The 27,399-nt window shown below is 39.1% G+C and overlaps 1 protein-coding gene across 1 annotated transcript in view; it reads right to left on the bottom strand.

Annotated features, from left to right (window-relative positions):
- The window catches only part of NDUFA9 (NADH:ubiquinone oxidoreductase subunit A9), a 306,980-nt gene that overhangs the window by 6,656 nt on the left and 272,925 nt on the right, over positions 1 to 27,399 (bottom strand). Inside the window, exons 3-9 of the mRNA XM_050750161.1 lie at positions 26,762 to 26,932; positions 26,303 to 26,400; positions 23,409 to 23,500; positions 22,097 to 22,238; positions 18,642 to 18,744; positions 12,769 to 12,836; positions 11,482 to 11,558 (exon numbers count right to left, since the gene is read on the bottom strand). Coding sequence (XP_050606118.1) covers positions 11,482 to 11,558; positions 12,769 to 12,836; positions 18,642 to 18,744; positions 22,097 to 22,238; positions 23,409 to 23,500; positions 26,303 to 26,400; positions 26,762 to 26,932 — 751 coding nt within the window. The remainder of the gene's footprint in view (positions 1 to 11,481; positions 11,559 to 12,768; positions 12,837 to 18,641; positions 18,745 to 22,096; positions 22,239 to 23,408; positions 23,501 to 26,302; positions 26,401 to 26,761; positions 26,933 to 27,399) is intronic.

Genomic DNA, 27,399 nt, shown 5'->3' with positions numbered 1-27,399 from the left:
AGTAAAACTTGTCTCCCAGGCCCGTACCCATTATACTTGCTAAGCAAAACTCTCACTCTGGTTGATCCAAACATCTGCCTTCTCTGAGCCTGAAACCCCAGAGGGACAAAACTGTAGACAAAATACAATTGGGCTGATTGACTTCACCTTATTATTTTATCAGTAATTTCAAATGGAACACTCAGTTCTGCTTGGCAATCCCACATGTTCTCCTAGGAAATGCTCTTTCCTATTCTCCCAGGGCATCCTTTCTATATTCTCTGTCCTCAAATTTTCCACACACTTTTCTGACCCACTCCATCCTGCCTTTTAGCTAACCTCACATTCCAACAAGAAAAGATACTCCTTAAATTCCCACAGCCAAATCTACCTGCATCTGCATATATCCTTGAATTCTTTTCCTCGTTAAAATTGAAGAAATGTTTGCCTTTTACAAAGGTCAAACCCTCATTTGCACTCTGTATCCAACTCCTCTCAATTCCTGAAGGACTTTGCTCCTTTTTTGTCGGCCCCATCTCCTGAGTCATCAAGCGATATCTCTTTCCTGGACCATTCTTACCAATTTATAAACAAGATGTACAATCTTCCAAATCCAGGGTGGTGCCTCCCTTGACAAGACGTTCATGTTTCACAGCCTTCTCTTTACCGCTTTCCTTTGCTCCCTTTTACAGGGAAACTTCTCCAAATAGTTACCTAACTGTTGCCTCCAGTTCCTATCCTGCCATTCAAATCTCACTGCAATCCAATCTGCCCTTTGCCCAATGTTCAAATGAGGTCATTAAGATGACCATGAATCTCTGTACTGTCACTCAATCAATCTCTGGCAGCGCCCAATATAGTTACCAACTCCCTCCTTCTGGTTTTCTTTCCAATTCACTGGACTTTCCTTTTTGGTCATTTATTTTAATTATTTTGCTTATTACTTATGCATCTCATCACTAATCTATAAGCTCCACAAAGGCAGAAATCTTACCCATGCTATTCACTATTGTGGCATAATTTACGCACATTAGAATTCATCCATTTTAAGCATATAATTCAATGATTTTTCATACATTTACCAAGTTATACAATCATTACCATAATCCAGTTTTAGAATATTTTTCTTACTCTAGTAAGATCCTCCACAGCCATTTAATCCTGGATTTTACTCCTAGGCTCAGGCAATCACTAATCTACTTATATTTGCCTTTTACAGATACTTCATATAAATGGAATGTGAACATGTGATCTTCTGCATCTAGCTTCTTTCATTTACTATGTTTTTGAGGTTCATACATGTAACATGTCAATATTTCATTCCTTTTATTGTTGAACGTCTATTATATGGGAATGCTACTATGTTTTATTTTTCCTTTCATCAGTTGATGAGTATGTGAGATGTTTCCAATTTTTAGCATTTATGATAATGTTGCTATGAAAATCTAAGCGCTAATCTTTGTGTAGGCACATTTTCATTTCTTTTGGGTAAACACCTAGGAGTAAAACCCATAGGCCATACAGAAAATGTATGCTAACTTTTTAAGAAGATGCCAAACTGTTTTCTAAAGTGGCTATACAATTTTACACCCCTACCAGCAATGTATGAAGGTTCCTATTACTCCATGTCTTCATCAACATTTGTTATTCTCTCTGTGAACTGGTATCTCGTAATGGTTTTGATTTGCATTTTCCGTAATGACTAATGATATGGAGCATCTTTTCATGTGCTTTTTAGCAATTAAGTACATCTGCTGTGCTGATATGCCTATTCACGTCTTTTGCTCATATTAAAAAATGGATCGTCTTCTCATTGAGTTCTAAGAGTTCTTTGTATATTCTGGATATTATCAGATATGTAATTAACAAATATTTTCCCCCAATCTGTGACTTGTTTTTTCATTTTCTTAATGGTGTCTTTTGAAACACAAGAGTTTTAATTTTGGTGAAGTCTAATGTATCCAATTATTTTTTATTTTATGAAATACGCTTTTGATGTCATAGCTAAAAATCTTCTAGAACCCAAGGTCTAGAAGATTTTCTATTTTCCTTCCAAAATTATTATAGTTTTATAACTAATTTTTTTTTTTTACATTTTTACCAATTGAAATTTTTTTTAAATTTTACTTTAACTTCTGGGGTACACGTGCAGAACGTATAGGTTTGTTACATAGGTATACATGTGCCATGATGGTTTGCTGCACCCATCAACCTGTCATCTACATTAGGTATTTCTCCTAATGCTATCCCTCCTCTAGCCCCCCACTCCTGGCAGGCCCCGGTGTGTGACGTTCAACTCCCTGTGTCCATGTGTTCTTATTGTTCAACTCCCATTTATGAGTGAGAACATACGGTGTTTGGTTTTCTGTTCTTGTGTGAGTTTGCTTAAAATGATGGTTTCCAGCTTCATCCATGTCCCTGCAAAGGACATGAACTCATCCTTTTCTGTATACTGGCTGCATAGTATTCCATGGTGTATATGCGCCACAGTTTCTTTTATCCAGTCTATCATTGATGGACATTTGGGTTGGTTCCAAGTCTTTGCTATTGTGAATGGTGCTGCAATAAACATACATGTGTCTTTATAGTAGAATGATTTATAATCCTGTGGGTATATATACTCAGTAATGGGATTGCTGGGTCAAATGGTATTTCTACTTTGAGATCCTTGAGGAATTGCCACACTGTCTTCCACAATGGTTGAACTAAATAATTTACACTTCCACCAACAGTGTAAAAGCATCACTATTTCTCCACATCCTCTCTAGCATCTGTTGTTTCCTGACTTTTTAACGATCGCCATCCTAACTGATGTGAGATGGTATTTCACTGTGGTTTTGATTTGCATTTCTCTAAAGACCAGTGACGATGAGCTTTTTTCATACGTTTATTGAACTGCATAAATGTCTTCTTTTGAGAAGTGTCTGTTCATATCCTTCGCCCACTTTTTGATGGAGATTTTTCTTGTAAATCTGTTTAAGTTCTCTGTAGATTCTGGATATTAGCCCTTTTTCAGAGGGATAGATTGCAAAAATTTTCTCCCATTCTGTAGGTTGCCTGTTCACTGTGCAGAAGCCCTTTAATTTAATTAGATCCCATTTGTCTATTTTGGCTTTTGTTGCCATTGCTTTTCGTGTTTCAGTCATGAAGTCTTTGCCAATGCCCATGTCCTGAATGGTATCGCCTAGCTTTTCTTCAAGGGTTTTTATGGTTTTAGGTCTTATGTTTAAGTCTTTAATCCATCTTGAGTTAATTTTTGTATCAGATGTAAGGAAGGGATCCAGTTTCAGCTTTCTGCATACGGCTACCCAGTTTTCCCAACATCATTTATTAAATGGAGAATCATTTCCTCATTGCTTGTTTTTGTCAGATTTGTCAAAGATCAGATGGTTGTAGATGATGGATCTACAGATGGATGTAGGCATTATTTCTGAGGCCTCTGTTCTGTTCCATTGCTCTATATACCTGTTTTGGTACCAGTAACATGCTGTTTTGGTTACTGTAGCCTTGCAGTACAGTTTGAAGTCAGGTAGTTAGTATGATGCCTCTAGCTTTGTTCTTTTGGCTTAGGACTGTCTTGGCTATGTGGGCTCTTTTTTGGTTCCATATGAACTTTAAAGTAGTTTTTTTCCAATTCTGTGAAGAAAGTCAATGGAAGTTTGATGGCGATAGCACTGAATCTATAAATTACTTTGGGCAGTATGGCCATTTTCATGATATTGATTCTTCCTATCCACAAGCATGGAATGTTTTTCTGTTTGTTTGTGTCCTCTTTTATTTTGTTGAGCAGTGGTTGGTAGTTCTCCTTGAAGAGGTCCTTCACGTCCCTTGTAAGTTGGATTCCTAAATATTTTATTCTTTGTAGCAATTGTGAATGGGAGTTCACTCATGATTTGGTTCACTCATGGTTTGTCTGTTATTGGTGTATGGGAATGTTTGTGATTTTTGCACATTGAGTTTGTATCCCAAGACTTTGCTGAAGTTGCTTATCAGCTTAAGGAGATTTGGGGCTGAGAGGATGCGGTTTTCTAAATATACCATCATGTCATCTGGAAACAGAGACAATTTGACTTCCTCTTTTCCTAATTGAATACCCTTTATTTCTTTATCTTGCCTAATTGTCCTGGCCAGAACTTCCAATACTACGTTGAACACGAGTGGCGAGAGAGGGCATCCTTGTCTTGTGCCGATTTTTAAAGGGAATGCTTCCAGTTTTTGCCCATTCAGTATGATACTGGCTGTGGGTTTGTCATAAATAGCTCTTATTATTTTGAGATATGGTCCATCAATACCTGGTTTATTGAGGGTTTTTAGCATGAAGGGCTGCTGAATTTTGTCGAAGGCCTTTTCTGCATCTATTGAGATATTCATATGGTTTTTGTCATTGGTTCTGTTTACGTGATGGATTACATTTATTGATTTGCGTATGTTGAGCCAGCCTTTTATCCCTGGATGAAGCCGACTTGATCACGCTGGATAAACTTTTTGGTGTGCTGCTGGATTCGGTTTGCCAGTATTTTATTGAAGATTTTCGCATCAGTGTTCTTCAGGGATATTGGCCTGAAATTTTCTTTTTTTGTTATGTCTCTGCCAGGTTTTGGTATTAGGATGATGCTGGCCTCAAAAAATGAGTTAGGGAGGATTCCCTCTTTTTCTATTGATTGGAATAGTTTCAGAAGGAATGGTACCAGCTCCTCTTTGCACCTCTGGAATAATTCAGCTGTGAATCCATCTGGTCCTGTTGGTAAGCTATTAATTGCTACCTCAATTTCAGAACTTGTTATAGGTCTATTAAGGGATTCAACTTCTTCCTGGTTTAGTCTTGGGAGGGTATATGTGTCCAGGAACTTATCCATTTCTTCTAGACTTTCTAGTTTATTTGCATAGAGGTGTTTATAGTATTCTCTGATAGTACTTTGTATTTCTGTGGGATCGGTGGTGATATCCCCTTTATCATTTTTTATTGCATCTATTTGATTCTTTTCTTTTTCTTCTTTATTAGTCTGGCTAGCAGTCTATCTATGTTGTTTAGAAAAACAAACAAACAAAAAAAAAAAACAAAAAAAAACAGCTCCTGGATTCATTGATTTTTTGAAGGGTTTTTCGTGTCTCTATCTCCTTCGGTTCTGCTCTGATCTTAGCTATTTCTTGCCTTCTGCTAGCTTTTTAAATTTGTTTGTTCCTGCTTCTCTAGTTTTTAAATGTGATGTTAGGGTATTGATTTGAGATCTTTCCTGCTTTCTCTTGTGGGCATTTAGTGCAATAAATTTCCCTCTACACACTGTTTTAAATGTGTCCCAGAGACTCTGGAACATTGTGTCATTGTTCTCATTGGTTTCAAAGAACATCTTTATTTCTGCCTTCATTTCGTTATTTACCCAGCAGTCATTCAGGAGCAGGTTGTTCAGTTTCCATGTAGTTGTGCAGTTTTGAGTGAGTTTCTTAATCCTGAGTTCTAATTTGATTGCACTGTGGTCTGAGAGACTGTCATTTCTGTTCTTTTGCATTTGCTGAGGAGTATTTTACTTCCAACTATGTGGCCAATTTTAGAATAAGTGTGATGTGGTGCTGAGAATAAATTATATTCTGTTGATTTGGGGTGAAGAGTTCTGTAGATGTCTATTAGATCTGCTTGCTCCAGAGCTGAGTTCAAGTCCTGGATATCCTTGCTAATTTTCTGTCTCATTGATCTTTCTAATATTGACAGTGGGGTGTTAAAGTCTCCCACTTTTATTGTGTGGGAGTCTAAGTCTCTTTGTAGGTCTCTAAGAACCTAATTTTTGAATCTGGGTGCCCTGTATTGGGTGCATATATATTCAGGATAGTTAGCTCTTCTTGTTGCATTGATCCCTTTACCATTACGTAATGCCCTTGTCTCTTTTGATCTTTGTTGGTTTAAAGTCTGTTTTATCAGACTAGGATTGCAACTCTTGCTTTTTTTTTTTTTTTTTTTTTTGCTTTCCATTTGTTTGGTAAATATTCCTCCATCCCTTTGTTTTGAGCCTATGTGTGTCTTTGCACATGAAATGGGTCTCCTGAATACAGCAAATTGATGAGTCTTGACCCTTTCTCCAATTTGTCAGTCTGTGTCTTTTAATTGGGCCATTTAGCCCGTTTCCATTTAAGGTTAATATTGTTATGTATGAATTTGATCCTGTCATTATGATGCTAGCTGGTTATTTTGCCCATGAATTGATGCAGTTTCTTCATAGTGTCAATGGTCTTAAGAATTTGGTTTGTTTTTGCAGTGGCTGGTATCGGTTGATCTTTTCCATGTTTAGTGCTTCCCTCAGGAGCCCTTGTAAGGCAGGCCTGGTGGTGGCAAAATCTCTCAGCATTTGCTTGTCTGTAAAGGATTTCACTTCTCCTTTGCTTATGAAACTTAGTTTGGCTGGATACGAAATCCTGGGTTGAAAATTCTTTTCTTTAAGAATGTTGAATATTGGCCCCCATTCTCTTCTGGCTTGGAGGGTTTCTGCTGAGAGATCCACTGTTAGTCTCATGGGTAACATACCCTTTGTGGATAACCTGACCTTTTTCTCTGGCTGCCCTTAATATTTTTTCCTTCATTTCGGCTGTGGTGAATCTGACAATTAAGTGTCTTGTGGTTGCTCTTCTCGAGGAGTATCTTTGTGGTGTTCTCTGTATTTCCTGAATTTGAATGTTGGCCTGCCTTGCTAGGTTGGGGAAGTTCTCCTGGAGTTTTCCAAATTGGTTCCTGGTTCCATTCTCCCCATCACTTTCAGGTACACCAACCAAATGTAGATTTGGTATTTTCACATAGGCCTATATTTCTTGAAGGTTCTGTTCGTTTCTTTTCACTCTTTTATCTCTAGTCTTTTTGCTTTATTTCATTGAGTTGATCTTCAATCTCTGATATCCTTTCTTCCACTTGATCAATCCGGCTATTGATACTTGTGTATGCTTCACAAAGTTCCCATGCTGTGGTTTTCAGCTCCATCAGGTCATTTATGTTCCTCTCTAAACTGGTTATTCTAGTTAGCAATTCATCTAACCTTTTCTCAAGGTTCTTAGCTTCCTTGCATTGGGTTAGAACATGTCTACTTCTGTCAAATCATCAAACTCATTCTCCATCCAGTTTTGTTTCCTTGCTGGCAGGGAGTTGTAATCCTTTGGAGGAGAAGAGGCTTTCTGGTTTTTGGAATTTTCAGACTTTCTGACTGGTTTCTCCCCATCTTCATGGATTTATCTACCTTTGGTCTTTGAAGTCGGTGACCTTTGGCTGGGGTCTCTGAGTGAATGTCCTTTTTGTTGATGTTGATCCTATTCTTTTCTGTTTGTTAGTTTTCCTTCTAACAGGCCCCTCTGCTGCAGGTCTGCTAGAGGTCCACTCCAGACCCTGTTTGCTAGGGTATCACTGGCAGAGGTTGCAGAACAGCAAAGATTGTTGCCTGTTCCTTCCTCTGGAAGCTTCATCCCAGAGGGCACCTGCCAGATGCCAAACAGATTTCCCCTGTATGAGGTGTCTGTTGGCCCCTACAGGGACGTATCTCCCAGTCAGGACACATGTGGGTCAGGGACCCACTTGAGGAGGCAGTCTGTCCCTTATCAGAGCTCAAATGCTGTGCTGGGAGATCCGCTGCTTTCTTCAGAGCTGCCAGGCAGGGACGTTTAAGTCTGCTGAAGCTGCACCCCCAACTGCCCCTTCCCCCAGGTGCTCTGTCCCAGGATGGTGGAGTTTTATCTATAAGTCCCTGACTGGGGCTGCTGCCTTTTTTTCAGAGATGTCCTGCCCAGAGAGGAGGGAATCTGGAGAGGCGGTCTGGCCACCATGGTCTTACTGAGCTGCAGTGGGCTCTGCCCAGCTTGAACTTCCTGGAAGCTCTGTTTACACTGTCAGGGTAAAACCACCTACTCAAGCCTCAGCAATGCAGACGCCCCTCCCTCCCAAGCTCATACGTCCCAGGTCGAGCTCAGACTGCTGTACTAGCAGCAAGAATTTCAAGCCAGTGGATCTTAGCTTGCTGGCCTCTGTGGGGGTGGGACCCACCAAGCCAGACCACTTGGTTCCCTGGCTTCAGCCCACTTTCCAGGTGAGTGAAAGGTTCTGTCTCACTGGCGTTCCAGGTGCCACTGGGGTATGGAAAAAAACTCCTGTGGCTAGCTCAGTGTCTGCCCAAACAGTTGCCGTTTTGTGCTCGAAACCCAGGGCCCCGGAGGTGTGGGCACCAGAGTGAATCTCCTGGTCTGTGGGTTGCAAAGACAGTAGGAAAAGCGCAGTATCTGGGCCACAGTGCATGGTACAGTCCCTAATGGCTTCCCTTGGATAGGAGAGGGAGTTCCCCGATCCCTTAAGCTTCCCAGGTGAGACAACACCCCACCCTGTTTTGGCTCACCCTCCTTGGGCTGCACCCACTGTCCAACCAGTCCCAATGAGATGAACCAGGTACCTGAGTCGGAAATGCAGAAATCACTCGCCTTCTGCGTCAATCTCACTGGGAGCTGCAGACTGGAGGTGTTCCTATTCGGCCATCTGGTCAGCAATCCTTGTTTTATAACTTTTACACTGAAGTGTCAGAATTATTTTAATTTTTTCATGTACAGTGTGAGGTAGCAGTCTAAGTTCATCTTTTTTTAATGTGGATATCCCAAAACCATTTCTTGAAAAGACTATCCTTTATGAACAGACATTTCTCAAAAGAAGACATTCATACAGCCAACAGACACATGAAAAAATGCTCATCATCACTGGCCATCAGAGAAATGCAAATCAAAACCACAATGAGATACCATCTCACACCAGTTAGAATGGCGATCATTAAAAAGTCAGGAAACAACAGGTGCTGGAGAGGATATGGAGAAATAGGAACACTTTTACACTGTTGGTGGGATTGTAAACTAGTTCAACCATTATGGAAAACAGTATGGCGATTCTTCAAGGATCTAGAACTAGATGTACCATATGACCCAGCCATCCCACTACTGGGTATATACCCAAAGGATTATAAATCATGCTGCTATAAAGACACATGCACACGTATGTTTATTGCGGCACTATTCACAATAGCAAAGACTTGGAATCAACCCAAATGTCCATCAGTGACAGACTGGATTAAGAAAATGTGGCACATATACACCATGGAATACTATGCAGCCATAAAAAAGGATGAGTTTGTGTCCTTTGTAGGGACATGGATGCAGCTGGAAACCATCATTCTCAGCAAACTATCACAAGAACAGAAAACCAAACACCGCATGTTCTCACTCATAGGTGGGAACTGAACAATGAGATCACTTGGACTCGGGAAGGGGAACATCACACACCGGGGCCTATCATGAGGAGTGGGGGGAGGGGGGAGGGATTGCATTGGGAGTTATACCTGATGTAAATGACGAGTTGATGGGTGCTGACGAGTTGATGGGTGCAGCACAGCAACATGGCACAAGTATACACATGTAACAAACCTGCACGTTATGCACATGTACCCTAGAACTTAAAGTATAATAATAATAATAATAATAATAATAATAAAAAAAGACTATCCTTTCCCCTTTGAAATGCCATACCACCTTTTTCAAAAATCAGTTGTCCATAAAGATTTATTTCTGAACTATCAATTCTGGTTAATTCATCTATATGTCAATTTTTATGTCAGTACCACACTATCTTGATAATTATAGCTGTTAAGTTTCAAAATTATGAAACCTAATGGTTTTGTCTATTGTGGGTCTTTGCATTACTATATAAATTTAGAATCAATTTATCAACTTCTGCAAAAAAGTCTGTTGGAATTTTGATAAAATTAAGTTGAATTTGTTGATCAGTTTGAAGGAACTTATCATTTTAATCATACTGACTCATCCAATCCATGAACATGGGATGTCTTGTTGCTTATTAGGTATAATACAACAAATTAAATTGTTAAACTTATACTTAAATATTCTATTATTTTTGATGCTGCTGTGAATAAAATTCTTTTCTTAATTTTATTTTCAGATTGTTCATTTACTAGTATATATTGATTTTTCTATGCTGATCTTATACATCGTGATTTTGCTGAATGTGTTTATTCATCATCACAGCTGTGTGTATGTATGAGTGTGTATCAATAGGTATTTTATGAATGAATGGCAAATAGAATGGACCAACATAATGTAATTCATAACCACAAAAAACCTAGGAGTTAAATTACAGCCTTATGCCACTGCCTTAGCCTCAAAATATCAGAGAAAAAAGCAAAGATTTTTTCCTGGGGTTGAAGAGACAAGAAACGTGTAGATGCGTATCTACAATTTCAAGAGGAAAAATATCTACACGGCAATGTCTAGTATTATTTTTCCCATCATTACGCCAGACAAGAATGACTTACTGGAGCCCAGACAAGAGGATAGTGGCTGGGCAAAGGTAAAAAGGAAAACGTGCAACTCATCCAGAGCTGGAGCAAGTAAAGTTCACAAAGCCATTTCTGCTCATTTATTCCCTGAAATCCTAGTCCATGTACCTCTTCACTAGAACTAATGTCTTTTCTGTTTAGTATTTTATGAAACCTGTATTGAATATACCGAATTATAATTCTTCCCCTAGACTATATAACTGATTGCATGCTAATGTACCAAACTGGGAACTGAAAAGGAGAAATATGTTTCGCAGCTGCTAGCTGACATGGAAAACCAAGAGCTTTTCACACTGAAAAAAATTGTTTGTTAAATAATAATAGTGGAACAGAACAATGTATAGATTCAGAATTCTGGGAATATATTCTATGCCTCTTGGCTTAAAGAGAAAAGTGTCATTTTCCTCTAGAGGCAAATATTTCTTAGGAATTAGGCTATCCCTTAATTACTGAGCCAGATCCTTCACTTTCACAGATGCCAACTGTCACTAGTTTGCTTCACAGAATCACAGTGTTCTGAACCACTTACTAGGTGAATTTGATACCTCTCAACTTGGCAAATGAAGTCTTAGTTTTTGACGTTTAGTTAATTCAGCAAAAAAAAGTCCTAAGCTTAGCTGTGACATGATTTAGTAATTTCAGGTAAGTCACATAGCTTAACTATACCCATTTTTTTCTGAGAGCAAATTTTAGCAAAGAGCATAAAAGAAATAATCAATCTTGCATAGCACTAGTAATTGTGCTATCAACCACCCATTTTCAGTATCTGGGGTCATTGTGATACTCCATCAAAATTAATGTGGTTTTATAACCATACTCACTCCCTGAAAGTGTTTTGTTTGTGTTTTAGAATTTACAGCAATATCCTTTTATATTTAAAAACACCACTGGAGTAGTACAAAACCATCGCTAAGGGTCACGGGACTAAGTATATGTAATAGTCTAGGGCAGTGGTTCTCAGACTTTGGTAACAGGAGAATCATTCATTAAAGTAGATTCCAGGTTCCCTCAAATTCTGATTTAATGCAAGCAATGAGGAGATTCTGATATTGTAAAAGTGCAACAAATAAATCTGTTAGTAACTAATGTAGATATTGATTCCTTCATTATAATAGCACATTTTAAAATTCAAACTCTAAGCACTTACCCAACGAAAGCAAAGGTTTTCCCGCTGGCATCGGGATCCTTAACTATGTTAACAATTCCTTTGGACACATCTACGACCTATAAGAAATTATAATATATGTTTAAGTAATTGTTGAAAAAGAGAGAGAATGGGAGATGGAGAGATAGAAAGAAAGGAAAGAAGGGAAAAAGGAGGGAAGGAAGGAGAAAGGAAGAAGGCCACACTGATCTCAACAAAGAAAATGTGAAGTTAAAATAATGGCATTATCTATTCCCAGAAAGCTTCTTAAAAGAATGAGTCTTCCCTAGAGCTCAAATAATCCCTGCTATCCAAGTATTTTCCAAGTACGTATAATCCAAGGCTCATCCAAGTATTTTCTGTAATAGGAATGCACTTACCCTCAGATAGCTTGAGGCCTTTCTGATTTGCTTTTGCCCACAACTTGCCAAGCTCATCTCTTACCACTCCCAACTCTCTTATTAAGCATCACAAACTATTAGGCTGAACCATATGGAATTGCTAATATTCTACCATTTTGATTTTCAAAAATAGTAATAGTGATTTTGGCCCCCAGGGGACAGTTGACAACTGTCTGGAGTCATTTTCAGTTGTCACATCTGAAGGATGGTGTGACTGGCATCTAGTGGCTAGAGGGCACGAATGCTGCTAAAAATCCTTCAACAACCCCCATAACGAAGAATTATCTGGCTCAAAATGTCAATAGTGCCACTACTGAGAAAACTTGGTTCAATCTAACATGGAATCCAACATGCTCTTTCACCTCTGGGCCCCTGTATATACCGTTCCCTCCGCATGTAATACTCTTCCCCAACTCCCTTCATCAGGCTTACCTTTAGTCATCTTTAAGGTTTTACCCTAAACGCCCTTCCTTCTGAGATGCCCAAGTCTAGATTAGGTGCCCTTCTGATGTAATTACATAAAACCCTCTCCTTATCATAGCACTCATCACATTGTACAATAACTGCTTTACTTATCTGCCTCAGACTGAAAGCAATTTGAGAATAGCAATTTGTGTCTATCTAGTTAATATCTTTATTTCCCTAATGATATGTGACATGTATGATGTGTCTAGCACATTAGGAGTTCAATAATTTTTTCTTAAATGAATGAACAAGTGAACACAGAGAGAAGGCATGTACCTCTTAAGTAAACTGAGAGGGAGCTAGCTGACACAAGGTGACAAAGAAAATGACAGAGTTACTAAATTAGGACAAAACCAGAAACCTGATCACCCAAATCTGAATTCATCAAAAATCCCTTTCTGATCCCCTTCATCCAAGTACTTACATATACTGGTTGTTTAACTGTCGTCCAGCTCAGAGATCCAAGGGGTGTAAAAACAAACTGACGCAGATCTAGTGGAAGAAAGAATGAGAACTACACTGAGAAGGTTTAAGTTGCTCTAAGACCCAACAATCTTAAGATTAACATAATTATTGTGCATAATAGAAATAATATAATGAATGTAGCTGACTCTGAGGAAGTAAATGCACTTACAAAAGGCAGTCATTAGCTTTCCAGATAACAAACACGGAAAATAAAAAGGCCAAACGTTTAAAACCGTGACGAACAAAGAATAGAGGTCAAATGGCTTGACAACTAGTCTGCTCTGCAATGCTAAAGCATCGCCATGCCCAAGACTGGACTCTAGCTGCACCCATTCTAAAGAGAAACCCAGAACTCTTCCTCCTTATCATACTTATCTGTTGATACGGCAACAGAACAGATGAGCTGTCTATCTAGTCAATATCTAGATGCGTTCTGCTGCTGTATCAACAGATGAGTGACACAGCACAGATAACCCAGAAAAAGGGCCTGATGGAAATATTAGTTGATATATGGTGCTGGCACAATTATTCTGCTATTTGAAAAAAACGTGAGATAATGTTTTAGTTCTCACCATAAACTAAAACAAATCCCAAGTAGTTTAAATGTTAGGTTAAAAAAGTTTTTTATTTTTTTAATTTTTTTTTTTATTAAAGCATTTAAGAGTAGAAATTAGGCCGGGTACAGTGGCTCATGCCTGCAATTCCAGCACTTTGGGAGGCCAAGATGGGCGGATCACAAGGTCAGGAGTTTGAGACTAGACTGGCCAATATGGTGAAACTCCATCTCTACTAAAAATACAAAAATTAGCTGGGCGTGTTGGCACACAACTGTAGTCCCAGCTACTTGGGAGGCTGAGGCCGGAGAATCGCTTGAACCCGGGAGGCAGAGGTTGCAGTAAGCCAAGATTGTGCCGCTGCACTCCAGCCTGGGTGACAGAGTGAGACTCCGTCTCAAAAAAAGCGTAGAAATTATTCACAATAATACAATAAAGAATAAAATACTTAAAAATAAACTTTATCAAAGTGGCAAAAGACACATGCTGAAAATCACAAAACATTGCTGAAAGAAATTAAAGGCACAATTAAATGGAAAGGCATCCCAAGTTCATGGAATGGAAGACTTAATAGTGTCAGGATGTTGCTATGTTTTAAATATGTTCCCTCCAAAGTTCAAACGTTGCCAATGTGACAGGAACTAACAGATAATTAGGTCATGAGGGTGCTCCCTCAGGGATTAAGGACCTCATAAAGGAGGCTTCATGCAGCATTCAGCTAGCTTGCTCTTCTCCTCCTCTGCCATGTGGGGACATAGCATTTGTCCCTTTTACCCTTCCACCTTCTACCATGTAAGCACACAGCAAGAGGGCCCTCACCAGATGACAGCACCTGGATCTTGAGATTCCCAGCCTCCTGAACTGTTAGAAATAAATTTCTCTTCTTTATAAATTACTCAACGTTTGTTGCACCACAAAATGGACTAAGACACATGTTAATTCTACCCAAAGCAATCTCAGATTTAATGCAATCCCTATCAAAATCCCAATGGCTTTTTATTTTTGCAGAAATATAGAAAACTGCATCTTAAAATTCATATGGACTTTAAAGGGATTCCTTTAAACAGCCAAAACAATCTTGAAAAAGAACAAATTTTTGGAAGTCTCACACTTTCTGATTTCAAAACTTATTACAAAGGCACAGCAATCAAAACAGTGTAGTGATCAAAACAGTGGCATAAAGACAAAGATACAGAGCAATGGAATAGAGAAAAATAACTCTTGCATATATGGTCAAATGATTTCCAACAAAAGCACCAAGACCAATCAACAGGGAAAGATAATCTTTTCAACATACTGGATATCCACATGCAAAAGAATAAAATTGGACCCTTACCTCATACCATACACCCAAACTAAGTCAAAATGGATCAAAGACCTAAACCTAAGAGCTAAAACTAAAACTCTTAGACAAAAAGGAGAAAGCTTCATGGCATTGGACTTGGCAATGACTCCTTAGACACAATACTAAAAGCACGGGCAACAAAAGTAAAAATAGATAAACCTGACTACATCAAAATTAAAAACTTCTGTGCCGCAAAGAACACAATTAACAGAGTGAAGAGGCAAACTAAAAAATGAGAGAAAACTTTACAAATCACATGCCTGAAAAGCATTTAACGTTCTGAATAAATAAACTCCTACAACTCGATAACAAAAAATAAACAACCCAATTTTAAAAATTAGCCAAGGACATGAATAGACATTTCTCCAAATAATAAAGTAGCTGAAAAGCACATGAAAAGATGCTCAACATCACTAATCATTAGGAAAACATAAATCAAAACCACATTGTGGCCAGGCATGGTGGCCCATGCCTACAATCCCAGCACTTTGGGAGGCTGGGGCAAAAAGACTGCTTGAGGCCAGGAGTTCAAGTCCAGCCCGGGCAAGAGAGCAAGACCTGTCTCTACAAAGATATTTATATATTTTTAGCCAGGTGTGGTGGTACACACCTGTAGTCCCACCTATGTAGGAAACTGAGGCAAGAGAATCCCCTGAGCCCAGGAGTTCAAGGCTGCAGTGAGCTGCGACTGTATCACTGCCTAGGTGACAGAGCAAGACCCAATCTCAAAAACAAAAACAAACAAAAAAAAACACACACACAATGAAATACCACCTTTCAACCATTAGGATGGCTATTATCAAAAAAACAGAAAATAACAAATGTTGACAAAGACCTGGAGAAACTGGAAACCTTGTGCACTATTGGTGGCAATGTAAAATGGTACAGCCACTATGGAACACACTATGGTAGCTTGTCGAAAAAGTAAAAACAGATAAACCATATGATACAGAATTCCACTTCTCAGTACATACAACAAATAACTGAATCAGGGAAATTTCGTACATCCATGGTCACATGGTCACATTGACCATGCAGCAGCATTCACAACAGCCAAAAGTGGGAAGCAACCCAAGTATCCACTGATGGACGGCTTATTAAACAGAATGTGGTAAACACACACAACAGAATATTATTCAGTCTTCAGCAGGAAGGAAATCACATCACACAGTACAACATGGATGAACCTTGAGCATATTAGGCTAAGTCAAATAAGCTAGCTACAAAAAGACAAATACTGGATGATTGCACTTATATGAGGTGGTCAAATTCATAGAAACCAAAAGCAGAATGGTAGTTGCCAGGGTCTGGGGGGAAGGAGGAAACAGGGAGTTGTTTAAGGGGTACAGAATTTCAGTTTTACAAGAAGAAAAAGTTCTGGGGATTGGTTGTACAACAATGTAAATAACTTAATTCTACTGAACTGTATTCTTATAAATAGTTAAAAGGGTCTTAATCCTGTCTTAGTCTTAAGACTCTAAACTCCAAAGTCTCATCCAAATAATATCTAAATCAGATATAGATAAGACTCAAGGTATGGGTCATCCTGAGGCAAAATTCCTAACTATGAACATGTGAAACCAGACAAGTTATGTGCTTCCAAAATACTGCGGTGAGACAGGCCTAAGATAGACATTCCTATTCTAAAAGGAAGACGTAAGAAAGAAGAAAGGGTGACAAGTCCCAAGCAAGTCCAAAATTCAGCAAGGTAAATTCTATTAGATTTTAGAATCTAATCAAAAACACACACAATGAAATACCACCTTACAACCATTAGGGTGGCTATAAAAATCAAGAATAATCTTCTCTGCCTAGATGCATTGCCTTCTAGATTCACAGAGGTGGTAGTCTCACCTTCAGGACCCACTGAAGCGGTAGTTCTAACTTCCAGGACCTATTGGGGCAGTAGTCCCACCCCAGTAGCTCTGCTGGGCAGAGGGTCACACCTCAAAGGTTCCAGACGGCTACAGTCCCAACGACCAGGCAGCTGTACCTCCAAGACTCTGGGTGGTCCCACCTCCCAGGCCTCTGACACAGACCATATGGTCTGTTGAAAGTGAGGCAATGGCTCCATCCTTTGAAACCAAAGAGGTAGTTCTAAACATCTCTGAACCACTTTTGGCGTCATTCTTCCCTTTTCTTGAAGAATAGCTCAAATTCACAGCCAAATAGCTCTATGGTCTGGTCCTGTAGGATATCAGAAGTCTGACAGGCTTCTTTCATTCTGCCCCTTCTAGTTCAAACTGGTGGTGACTTTGCTGATGTAATCTCATCTCTATTCCTGGCTTCTGCTGAGAGAGTTTATCAGTTTGTGAGTCGCATCCACAGGCTCTTCATCAAACGGTTGTTCAGCCGCACTCCTAGTGTTCTCTTCAAAACAAGCTTCCTCATTTTTTGCAATATGGATAAGCTGAGAATTTTCCAAATCTTCAGGTTCTGGTTCCTTTTTGCTTAGCAAGTCCTTCCTCATTTCATCTTTCTCTCTTTTTGTATTTTATTATAAGCAGTCGGGAGGAACCAAGGCATTTCTTCAATACTTTGTACTTAGAAATCTTCTCAGCTGAATAAACAATTTCATCACTCACAAGTTCTACCTTCTACTAGAACACATACAGGTCAGCCAATTTCTTTGCCATTTTATAATATGGGTCACCTTTCCTCCAGTTCCAATGACACATTATTCATTTTCATCTGAGACCTTACAAAAATCACCCTTAACGTCCATATTTCTACCAGGTACCTCAAAACTCTCCTAGCCTCTACCTTTACCTAGTTGCAAAGGCACGTTCATATTTTTAGGTATTTGTTACAGCAGCACCCCGCTTCTTGGTACCAAAATCTACTTTGGTCTGCTCAGGCTACCATAACAAAATACCATCGACTGGGTGGCTTGTACAATAAAAATGTATTTTCTCACAGTTCTGGAGGCTGGCAAATTCAAGATCAAAGTGCCAGCCAGTTTGGTTCCTGGTGAGGGCTCTCCTTCTGGCTTGTAGACAGCAGACTTCTTGCTGTGTCCTCACATATGGCTTCTCCTCAGTATGTGCACACAGGCAGAGACAGACCTCTCTTTCTGCCTCTTCTTATAAGGCCACCAATCCTACTGAATTATGACCTCACCCTTATGGCCTCATTTAACCATAATTACCTCCAACGTCCTAACTCTAAATAAATTCACAATGGTGTTAAGGCTTCAACATACGAATTTTGAGGGGGCATAATTTAGCCCATAGCAGATGGGAAATTTTATACTACATATATTTTACCACAAATTTTTTAAGTAGAAATTATTACAGATGTTAGGTGGACTTAAGCAACAGGGGGAAAAACAAGATAGAAACACCTAAATTGGTTAAACCAATATCCAGTACAATGGAATCCACACTATGGAATACTATTCAGCTATATAAAGAAATGAGTTATCAAGCTATGAAAAGAAATGAAAGAATCTTAAATGCATATTGCTAAGTGAAAGAAGTCCACCTAAAAAGGCTACATACTGCATGATTCTAATATCCTGGAAAAGGCAAAACTATACAGACAATAAAAAGATCAGTGGTTGTCTGGGGTTGGGGGTAGGTAGGAGGGTAAGAATCAATACATATAACATAGGGAGGGGATTTTAGGATAAAGAAACTATTCCATGTGATATTCGAATATTTGCCAAGTCACAGAGTTAGCTGGGCCAAGACTTAAACTCAAGTCTCTGACTCCCAAGTTCATGCTCTTTCTATTAATCTAAGTTGCTTCTTTTGATATGGAATATAACAAAGACTACACTGACTACGAAAATACAAACTTAGGGGAGAAAAAAGCAACTAGGAAAGAAAAAATATAACCTTAGTCTGTCAATCAGAGAAAACTGTTAGCTTGAGCAACTTCAACTTGGTTAATCAGTATCCCTCTCTTCTACCATTAAGAAAGAATACGTACGTGCAAAAGAATTAAGGAATCTATCCTCTCTTCCAAAGATGTCTGACGGCTTTATGATAATGGCTTCTGGAAATGCATCTCTCACTGCTTTCTCTCCAACAGCCTAAACGACAATCAGACAAACTTGTTTTGAGTTTTGAGACAAGCGAATAAAGCATCCACTCTTTCCACTATTAAGACATGACTTGTATTTCAAAGGTGATATTTTCCTCCAGATAAAGGTAATTGTGTAATTCATAAAACTCAGTTACACAGAACTTTTAAAACATATAATCCACAAAAATGTCCTGCACCTTACAGCTTTGGTTGGGTCTCTCCCTATTTTTTTATTTTAAGGGAAGCTTACATTGAAGAAGGAGAAAAATCAAAGTAGAATTTTTTCAGCCTCCATTTTTCCTTCGATTTACAGATTCTCTAGTTTGTGTCAACCATCTAGCAGCCTGCTAGGAAAAGGACAGAATGGTGGCAGTGGGCTACAATAATGGAAGTGTCAGCAGTACCTACATATCCAAAGGAGGTGGAGAAAGAGTCACTAATCTTCCTGATCTCAATTGCTGTAACCATCCTTATTTACTATCATCTCCTAGCCTCCTAGGCAAGCCTTCTTGTTCGATGAAGACATCAGCACCTAATTCAGTCTTCCTTTCTACTTCCATCACCACTGGGGGGACATCAATGTCCAAGTGGGCTTGGACTTCTCAGGTTCTTGAGCTGCTCAACTCCAATGACCTCCTCTTCCTTCCACCTCTACCATTCTTAACTCAGTTTCACCACTACCATATCAACATCTGGAATTGCTCCTCTTCTGAGGTATTACATGAAGACATCCTACTCTTGGATGTCCATTTCCTACAATTTCCAGCCTGCTTGTTCTTTGTTCATCTGCTCCCAGGATACCTGTTTCTCAACCTTCTCCAGAACTCTAGTACATTGAATCTGCTTCCCCTGTATCAGCTCTTCCGACTGTTCCTGTCCTCCCCTCTGAATTCCAGATTAGGTCCCATAGGCCATCTTCTCATCACTCTCTTGGCAATATTGTAAACCATCCTTTGTCCTTTACTCTAGCCATCCCAGGCAAAATTCTAATCCTAGAAGAACTCCATTTGCCTCCCTTGGGCCATGCACTCCCACTGCCTTGAGCAGCTGGCAGGAAAATAAATCAATAAAAATCATGAATTGGTACCACTATAAATTCACACCTCCAATTTTAACCGGGCCCTCAACATTTCCCAAAAATTGTGTTTTCCTCTAATTACTTTACTTTCCCATGAGACAATCTGAAACATGTTCTATTCTATTCAAATTTCAGACATCCCTTTCTTTTCTTTTCCTTCCAGTTAATGACTTTGCCTTCTAATAAAAAACAAAATATAAGACAGTAGAGGAAAAATCACCTCAAGCTCTCACCACTAAATCTACAAACTCTGGTATATAAAGCACAATTTTCTCCTTCTGTCTTACCTGATGGGAGCAACAGTGTCACTTCCAATGCTTTACAGCTCACGTCCTCTCACTTTCTCAGGAACCTGTGCAATTTACTGTCTCTTCCACACCTTCAGCTTCACTCTTTTTACCAGCATCTCCCTATCGGCATTTAAACAATGTAGATCCTCTACCTTAAAAAAAAAAAATACCAACTCCACAGCCCCCTCCAGCTTCTATCCTCTCAGTCTTTCATCTTCCTCTTGCCAGTCAAGCTACCTGAAAACGTACCTACCCTTACCATTCCCACTTCCTCAGTTCCAACTCACCCTTCACTTACCCGCAGTCTGGATTCTGCTCCAACCTTTGCACTGAATCTATTCTTGATAAGATCATCAATGACCTCCAAGTCAGTAGATCCAAGGTGACTTTACAGTTGTCATCTTGCTTGACTTCTCAATGGCATTCATAAGGATTCACTTCCTCCTGTGAGACTGTCTTGCCATGGCTTCCCCAGCACTGTGCTCTCCTGGTTTCCCTTCTGCCTTATCATGTCCTGCTTAGTCTTTCTGTTTGATTGGTTAGGGTTTCTGCAGGTGCTTCCTTCTCTACCAGATTACTAACCATTGGTATGTTCTGGGCCCAATCTGAAACTCCCTTCTCAATCTTCAGCCATCTTAACCCCTCTCATTACTTCAACTAACAAGAAATGCTGGTAACTCCCACATTTCTGTCTCCAACCCAGACCTCTCTTCTGACCTCTCTTCTGACCCTACATACCAGTTACCCGGAAGATTGACACACATCTGAAATGCACCTGAAACATGAGTCCAAAACTCAATCATCTTCCATTCTCTCAAGTCAAATAGTGCTCCTCAATCTTTGCTGCCCTTGGAATCACCTAGAGAGTTAGAAAATACTGGTGCTGAAGCTGCAACCCCAGAAATTGTTTTAATTGGTCTGCGGCACAGCCTAGGCATCAGAATTTGTAAAAGCTCCCTCAGTGGCTTTAATGTGCAACTAAGGCTAAGCGTCACTGCCCTAGAGCCTAGTTCCTCTCAAGTATTTCCCATCTTATTCAACAGTACTATCGTCTACCCAGTGGCTCCAGCCAGAGGGCTGGACATCTTTGACTCCTCTCTCTTCCTCCCCATTGACACCTCCCATTTCCTTCCAAACAGTCATGAAATTCTGATGATTTTATGAATGTTTGGGCAGAGGCAGGCACAAGTATTCTCTTATTTTCTCTCCATTTACTACTGTAGCCACAGTGCTTAACACAACATGTGATACATAGTAGGTGCTTAATGAATAGTTTATCCAGTAAATTAATGTGGCGAGTCAAAAATGTGGAACCATTATCAAGGAACTCTGTGGTCCTTATCAGTTTGACTCAAAACAGTCTCCCATATGGCAGAATCCAAATGTTAAGCACACTGTCAGACGCGGATAGCCCTTCTGTGTCCCTAACAATGAACGTGTTTCACTTAGGTTACAGACTGACACCAAACGACAGTGGTCAGTCTCTAGGTATGGCATTTCTGGGAGTAAAAGGAGCATAAGTACTATGTGAATAGGCATCTTCCCTGGCAAATATTAATCCCTGTCATTCTGAGCCTTCACATTGCCTCTTTAAGACTGGCATAAAACCACTACAATGCAAGGGGTGAGAAAGAAACATGGTCCTTTAACCATGGTAGATGACACAGGTATGATTCCTTTGGCAGAAATCTGTGATGGCTTCTGTATAATTCAGTGATGCCCCAAAGAAACTTTAAGTATCTGAATGCCAATAGTAACGTAGTCTAGCCAACTCTGAAACCCCTTAACACGGTTCCCTGCAAACAGAAGGCAATCAATCAAAATGTCAAAATATCACACACACACACACCCCTAGTTCTGGATACAGGTAATCAGAAAACCTTTTAATTCTAGATATGTTGATGATAAACCCTTCTCACTGAAATCATGTTTCAAATGGGCCAAGAAACTCTGGCTCTGTGAACCACTTCCCAAATCAAGTTGTTACTTACCTTATTTCTCAAATATCTAGAAGAGCTTTTAATATTCGCATTCAGATGGGAAACATGAATGAATTTTTCAACTCCAGCTTCCTTGGACACTTGAGCAATCGCCTGGGGAATCTTCACATAAACATCATCAAAATCGAAGTTTCTGGAAGAAAAAAAATAAAAGAATTGGTTAAGAACTCCAGACACAGGATCTCAAAGCTTTATGTGATAAGTTGGTTTTCATAACAGTATTGAAATTCCTATTACTTAAACTTTTAAACAGCAATGATTTAACTTAAAGCTAAATTTGGCCAGGTGTGGTGGCTCATGCCCGTAATCCCAGCGCTTTGGGAGGCCAAGGTGGGTGCATCACTGCAGCCCAGGAGTTCTAGACCAGCCTGGGCAAAACTGTAAAACCCTTTCTCTATTTCTAAAGAAAAATTTTTTTTTAATTTTTTTAAGCCAAAATTATTTTTTAAAAAAAGTTGACAGCTCTGCGCACTGTCATTACTCTATACCATTTAAGGCCTACTCTAAGTTAGAAATCCAGTATACATCATGTTCTGTATTATCAAGGAATCCTGAGGCTGAGGCCCTTTAAAGAAACCTGACTGTACTGGTTGCTGAAGTGTTAGGAATCACTTCTTACCCCTGGGACTTTGTTTCCCACAAGGGAAAAAAAAGAAACTAAAAAAGGTCAGTCAACAATTTCATTAATATTAACTAATTGTTTACTCTGTACGATATACTATGTTAATCAATAGGGGGGACAAAAAGTTGAATAAGACCCCCAATGCATCAAAGAACTTACAAAATATTTGATGAGAAAGACATATATTAAAAAACTAAGTCAAACTTTCATGCTAAAAAAAGAGGTGTAAACAAAGTGTTGTGGATTATAGGATTAAAACATTATTTGTTAACAAACAATCCACACAAAGAACTGTTCAAATTAGTCCTCGCGTCATCTTCAATTAACAACACAGAAAAGACATCTAGAACACTGTCTACACAAGAACAACCAACGTTCAGCTTGCTAAACAGCGAAACAGGCAAAATCCTATTTCCTAACCCCATCTCAAAGGGACTGATCCAAGCACAGGACCAACACCAGCCATACCAATACCACCTACTGGCTTTTTATGGGCAGTATATCACACTGCTGTCTTATACCAGACGGGTGTCACTGGGTATGCAAGTGATTGTTCAACCAACCCTTATTCACTAATTGAAAATGTCACTGTGGTAGCTGGCACATAGAAGGTGTCCAATGAAGGTCTATTAAACCCTAAGAAAGACTAAAGCAAAGAAGAAACGAGAGTCAAAGACTTACTTGGTTTCCCAGTCTCGTCCAATAAGATTGATGACCACATTGCTGTGTTCCACTGCTCGTCGGATAGAATCTTTATCTCTCGCGTCCCATTCCTGTAATAGCAGAAAGCAATCGGATGAAAACATACGGGTATACCTCAGCATTCAACACTTCTGCAGCCTCCTCAACGCAAGTTTCAAAGTGGGCCATCTGCTGTAGTCATAATATGGTGCCATTTCATACAAGCTCCACTGATTACAAGAGAAATGATGTCTCAAACTCCCTGCTGATTCCCTTACTCTTTTGGAGACAAACAGGTAAAAGTACACTTTACTCAGGTAATCAAATGCCAGAGCTAAAAAGGAGGCTATTGATTTTTAATGGAGCATATTTGTTTTTGTCCACCCAACTACTCCTTACTAAGTTTGAAAAGAAACCCAGTAAACCAAGTCTCCAATTCTGAAATACAGCCAAAGAAGCAAGGATCATTTGGGAGACAAGAGACTTTCCCTTCTTGACAGCAACCACTTACAGACTGAAGATAGGAAGAGTGTCTTTTAAAGATCAGTGTTAGTTGGGGAGATTCATGACTATTTTCTTACTTATTTCCTTTTAATTCTTTCCTCTTTTATAACCCCAGATCTAGTAATTCCTACATTAACAACATAAAAACAAGAGTCAAAGGGAACTACCTAAAACTTCAGGGTGAGTCAAGGGCAGGTTTTTATAAGCATTTCAATGGAAGATAACAAGTAACAAGAATTTCTTAGCATCAAATAAGCGCACGTGCATGGGTCAGTGCAATGGGAAGGAGACACAGCAAGAAGGGAAAAGAGAAAGAAAGAGGGGATGAAAGAGAGAGAGAGAACTAAAATGTCTGTTTAATTTAGAAAAAACAAACTATAAAATCAGATTCAACAACAAAAAGATGAAGCCCCAGCAGGAAGAACCAGTTAGGACTGATGTTAGAAAGTAGGTTAAAAGACACAGTCTAGAAAAGTGGCTTGGAATCAAACAGACAGAAACGCAAATCCCAGTTTGCCATGTACTAACTTGGTACAAATTATCTCTTCAAGCCCCATGTAAAACTGGAAAACACATCTTACCTAATGAGGTTACTATGACGATTAAGTGAAATACACATAAAATCTATAGCAGTGAGTGATGTAATAAAAGAAAACCAAATTTTCAGGGATAAGGCCCAAGGGCACACAGTCAGGTGGGTAAACCAAGTGGCCATTCAGACAGCAGTTGCAAACAAAGACTAAAGACACCCCAAATAGTCCTTCTCTAAAATAAACACATAAACTCTAAACATATAAGCCTCTGAGTTCCCTGTGGTCTTGCTCATCCAAACATGCTCAGAGCACAGGTCGATGCTAGACACTCAGGAAATAAACCTCTGCAGAGATAATGGAATAGGTGTTATTTGGTTTAATTCCAATGGTTCGAAAGTTTTCACCTATCACTTTTTAAATACTTCAATTGTGAGGCTCTGACAAGGTGACCAACAAACTTAAGGCATGAAGAACTAGGAATAAGCTAAGCCTCTGTAACTTTAATACCAAGAAGATATTTAATAGTAAGATTTTGGAGAAGAAAAACATTTTGGAAATAAGAAATTTCTGATATAAGTATTATACTTAGCTTGTGAACAATGAGTCAAGAATAAATGAAAATGTGAAAATGAAATGAAAATAAATCAAAATTTGAATGGATTACAAATAATCTGTATGAATATTACAAGAGATAGTAAGGATGTTTAGCACATATTTTTTAAAAGGGAAAATGTATAACTCCATTCCTTACAGGACAATACAAGTAGGAAGTTAGCTAAAAGATCAGTAGATTGAAGCATCAAGGCCCAGACAGTATAGCAATCAATAGCTTGGCTGCAGACATTTGGGGCAGCACAACTTTTTGTGGAAAGGGGCTGTCCTGTGTTCTGTAGGATATTTAACATCCCTGGCCTGTACCTAATAACCAGGACGGCTCTCCAATCACTGTGACAACCAAAGAGTTCCATTAGTCCCTCCCTTAATGGCCCTCCTTTACCCTCTTTCCCCTGCCTCACCCTGTTGGCAACTACTGGCCTAAAGGAAGAACCTGTAGATTAAAGAATGACAAAGGGAATGCTCAGAAAGGACTGTTCTAAGTTAAATCTATACTAAATCATCAAGTTACAATACACCCTATTTGTGAATTTTTTATGTTTATAGCGCACTATCCAATAGAAGTATAACATGAGGCACATAAGCAAAAAAGAAACAAGTAAAATTCATTTTAATAATACATTTTATTTAACCTAATATGTCCAAAATATTATTTTAATATGTAACAAATATAAAAAATTATTAATGATGAATTGTATATTCTTTTCTTCATACTGAGTCTTTGAAATCTGGTGTATATTTTATATGTACAGCATATCTCAATTCAGACTAGCCACATTTCACAGGCTCAGTAGCCACATGTGGCCAGTGGCTACCACACTGGACAGCACAGGTCTACAGCAGATTGACAAACTATAGTCCACAGGCCAAATTCAGCCTGCAGCCTCATTTTGTAAATAAAATTGTATTGAAATGCAGCCATGCCCATTTGTGCACATATTGTCTGTGGCTACTTCCAGGTACAAAGGCAGAGCTGAGTAATTATGACAAACACTCTATGACCTGCAAAGCCAGATAGATTTACTATCTGGCCCTTCACAGAAAACGTTTGCCAACTGCCAATCTAGAGCTTGCATGACAAAGGAGATGCCAGAACCTAGCTGAAAGAATGACCTGGGAATACAGGATGCCTTTGGTCCATTCTGGGAAGAAATTAACTGCTTTATTATACTGCCTCTCACTCCCAAAAATGATATTAGTAATTTATATTTGTCAACTTCAATCAATCATAAAGGCCCTTACCAGAAACAGAAGCTGGCCCAGGTCACCCATGGGACGAAGGTGCATGGTGTCATATATATCACACCGATAGGGTATGATTACCTGTGACCCTATGCGTCCTAAAAGAGAATGGATTGAAAAAAGGATCAACATTAACATAATGTTGATATATTATACAACTGTGACTTGGTAAATATTTAAATTCTAGTATGGTATGTGAATTGATATTATATTTGACAAAAAGAATATTTTGCCATACTAAAGATGCCATAGCTTTTCAGAGTCCCTTGTTTCTATCTTAATAATTCCTATAGAGGAACATGAGTGTGCTCTTAATGTCACAACAAATAAAGATTACATACATCCAAGATAGGAGTAATTCATAATACCATTAAAACAAAGAGAATCACAGCTCATGCTTCTCATCAGGCAATCCTGATCAATGGCAACGCAGCATATGAACTCAACAACTTTACTTACCAAGGTGGTTGACAACGTATCGCCCCAGGAATCCTGTTGCTCCAAACACAGTGGCCACGATCCCACTGACTGAGGAACGTCCACCTTTCCCATGAGGTATGACGGCATGATGAAGCTGGCGACAGGGCGGGCCATGACACACTGATGTGGCTATTGCAGTAATGGCAGAACCTTAAACAAAACCCCAAAGTATACAAACATGGCAAATATTATTATTTTTAAAACTGTGAACACAAATAGCTCCTTTCCCAAAAAACTTGTAACATTATTTTGCAATCAGTACTTTAGTAATTTAAGTATCAAGGGCAATAATAAACACAAATTACTACAACATAGAATCCACAGGACATGAGGAAATATATTCCCTACCCTATACAATGTAACTTACCTAAGAAGATAAGTCACATTTTTTAAAAAAACACATTAAACAGTCACAAAGTAGGAGAGTATAAGCCTATATGGTAAAAGGAACTGAGAATATGTAATAAAGGGGCAATAAGTCACGTTATCATGAGGAAGGATTCCTGGATAACATGTTTCGAGAAAGGTCTTAAAGAGGAAAAAAAAGAAACGATAGAATACCATGAGAAACATATCACAATGCAGAGGTAGAATGAATAAGCCTAGCACAAGGCAAC

Source organism: Macaca thibetana, chromosome 11 (genome assembly GCF_024542745.1).
Source record: "Macaca thibetana thibetana isolate TM-01 chromosome 11, ASM2454274v1, whole genome shotgun sequence".
Lineage (NCBI taxonomy): Eukaryota > Metazoa > Chordata > Mammalia > Primates > Cercopithecidae > Macaca > Macaca thibetana.
The sequence above is the reverse complement of the archived record's forward strand: the minus strand, read 5'-3'. Positions and strand labels throughout refer to the sequence as shown.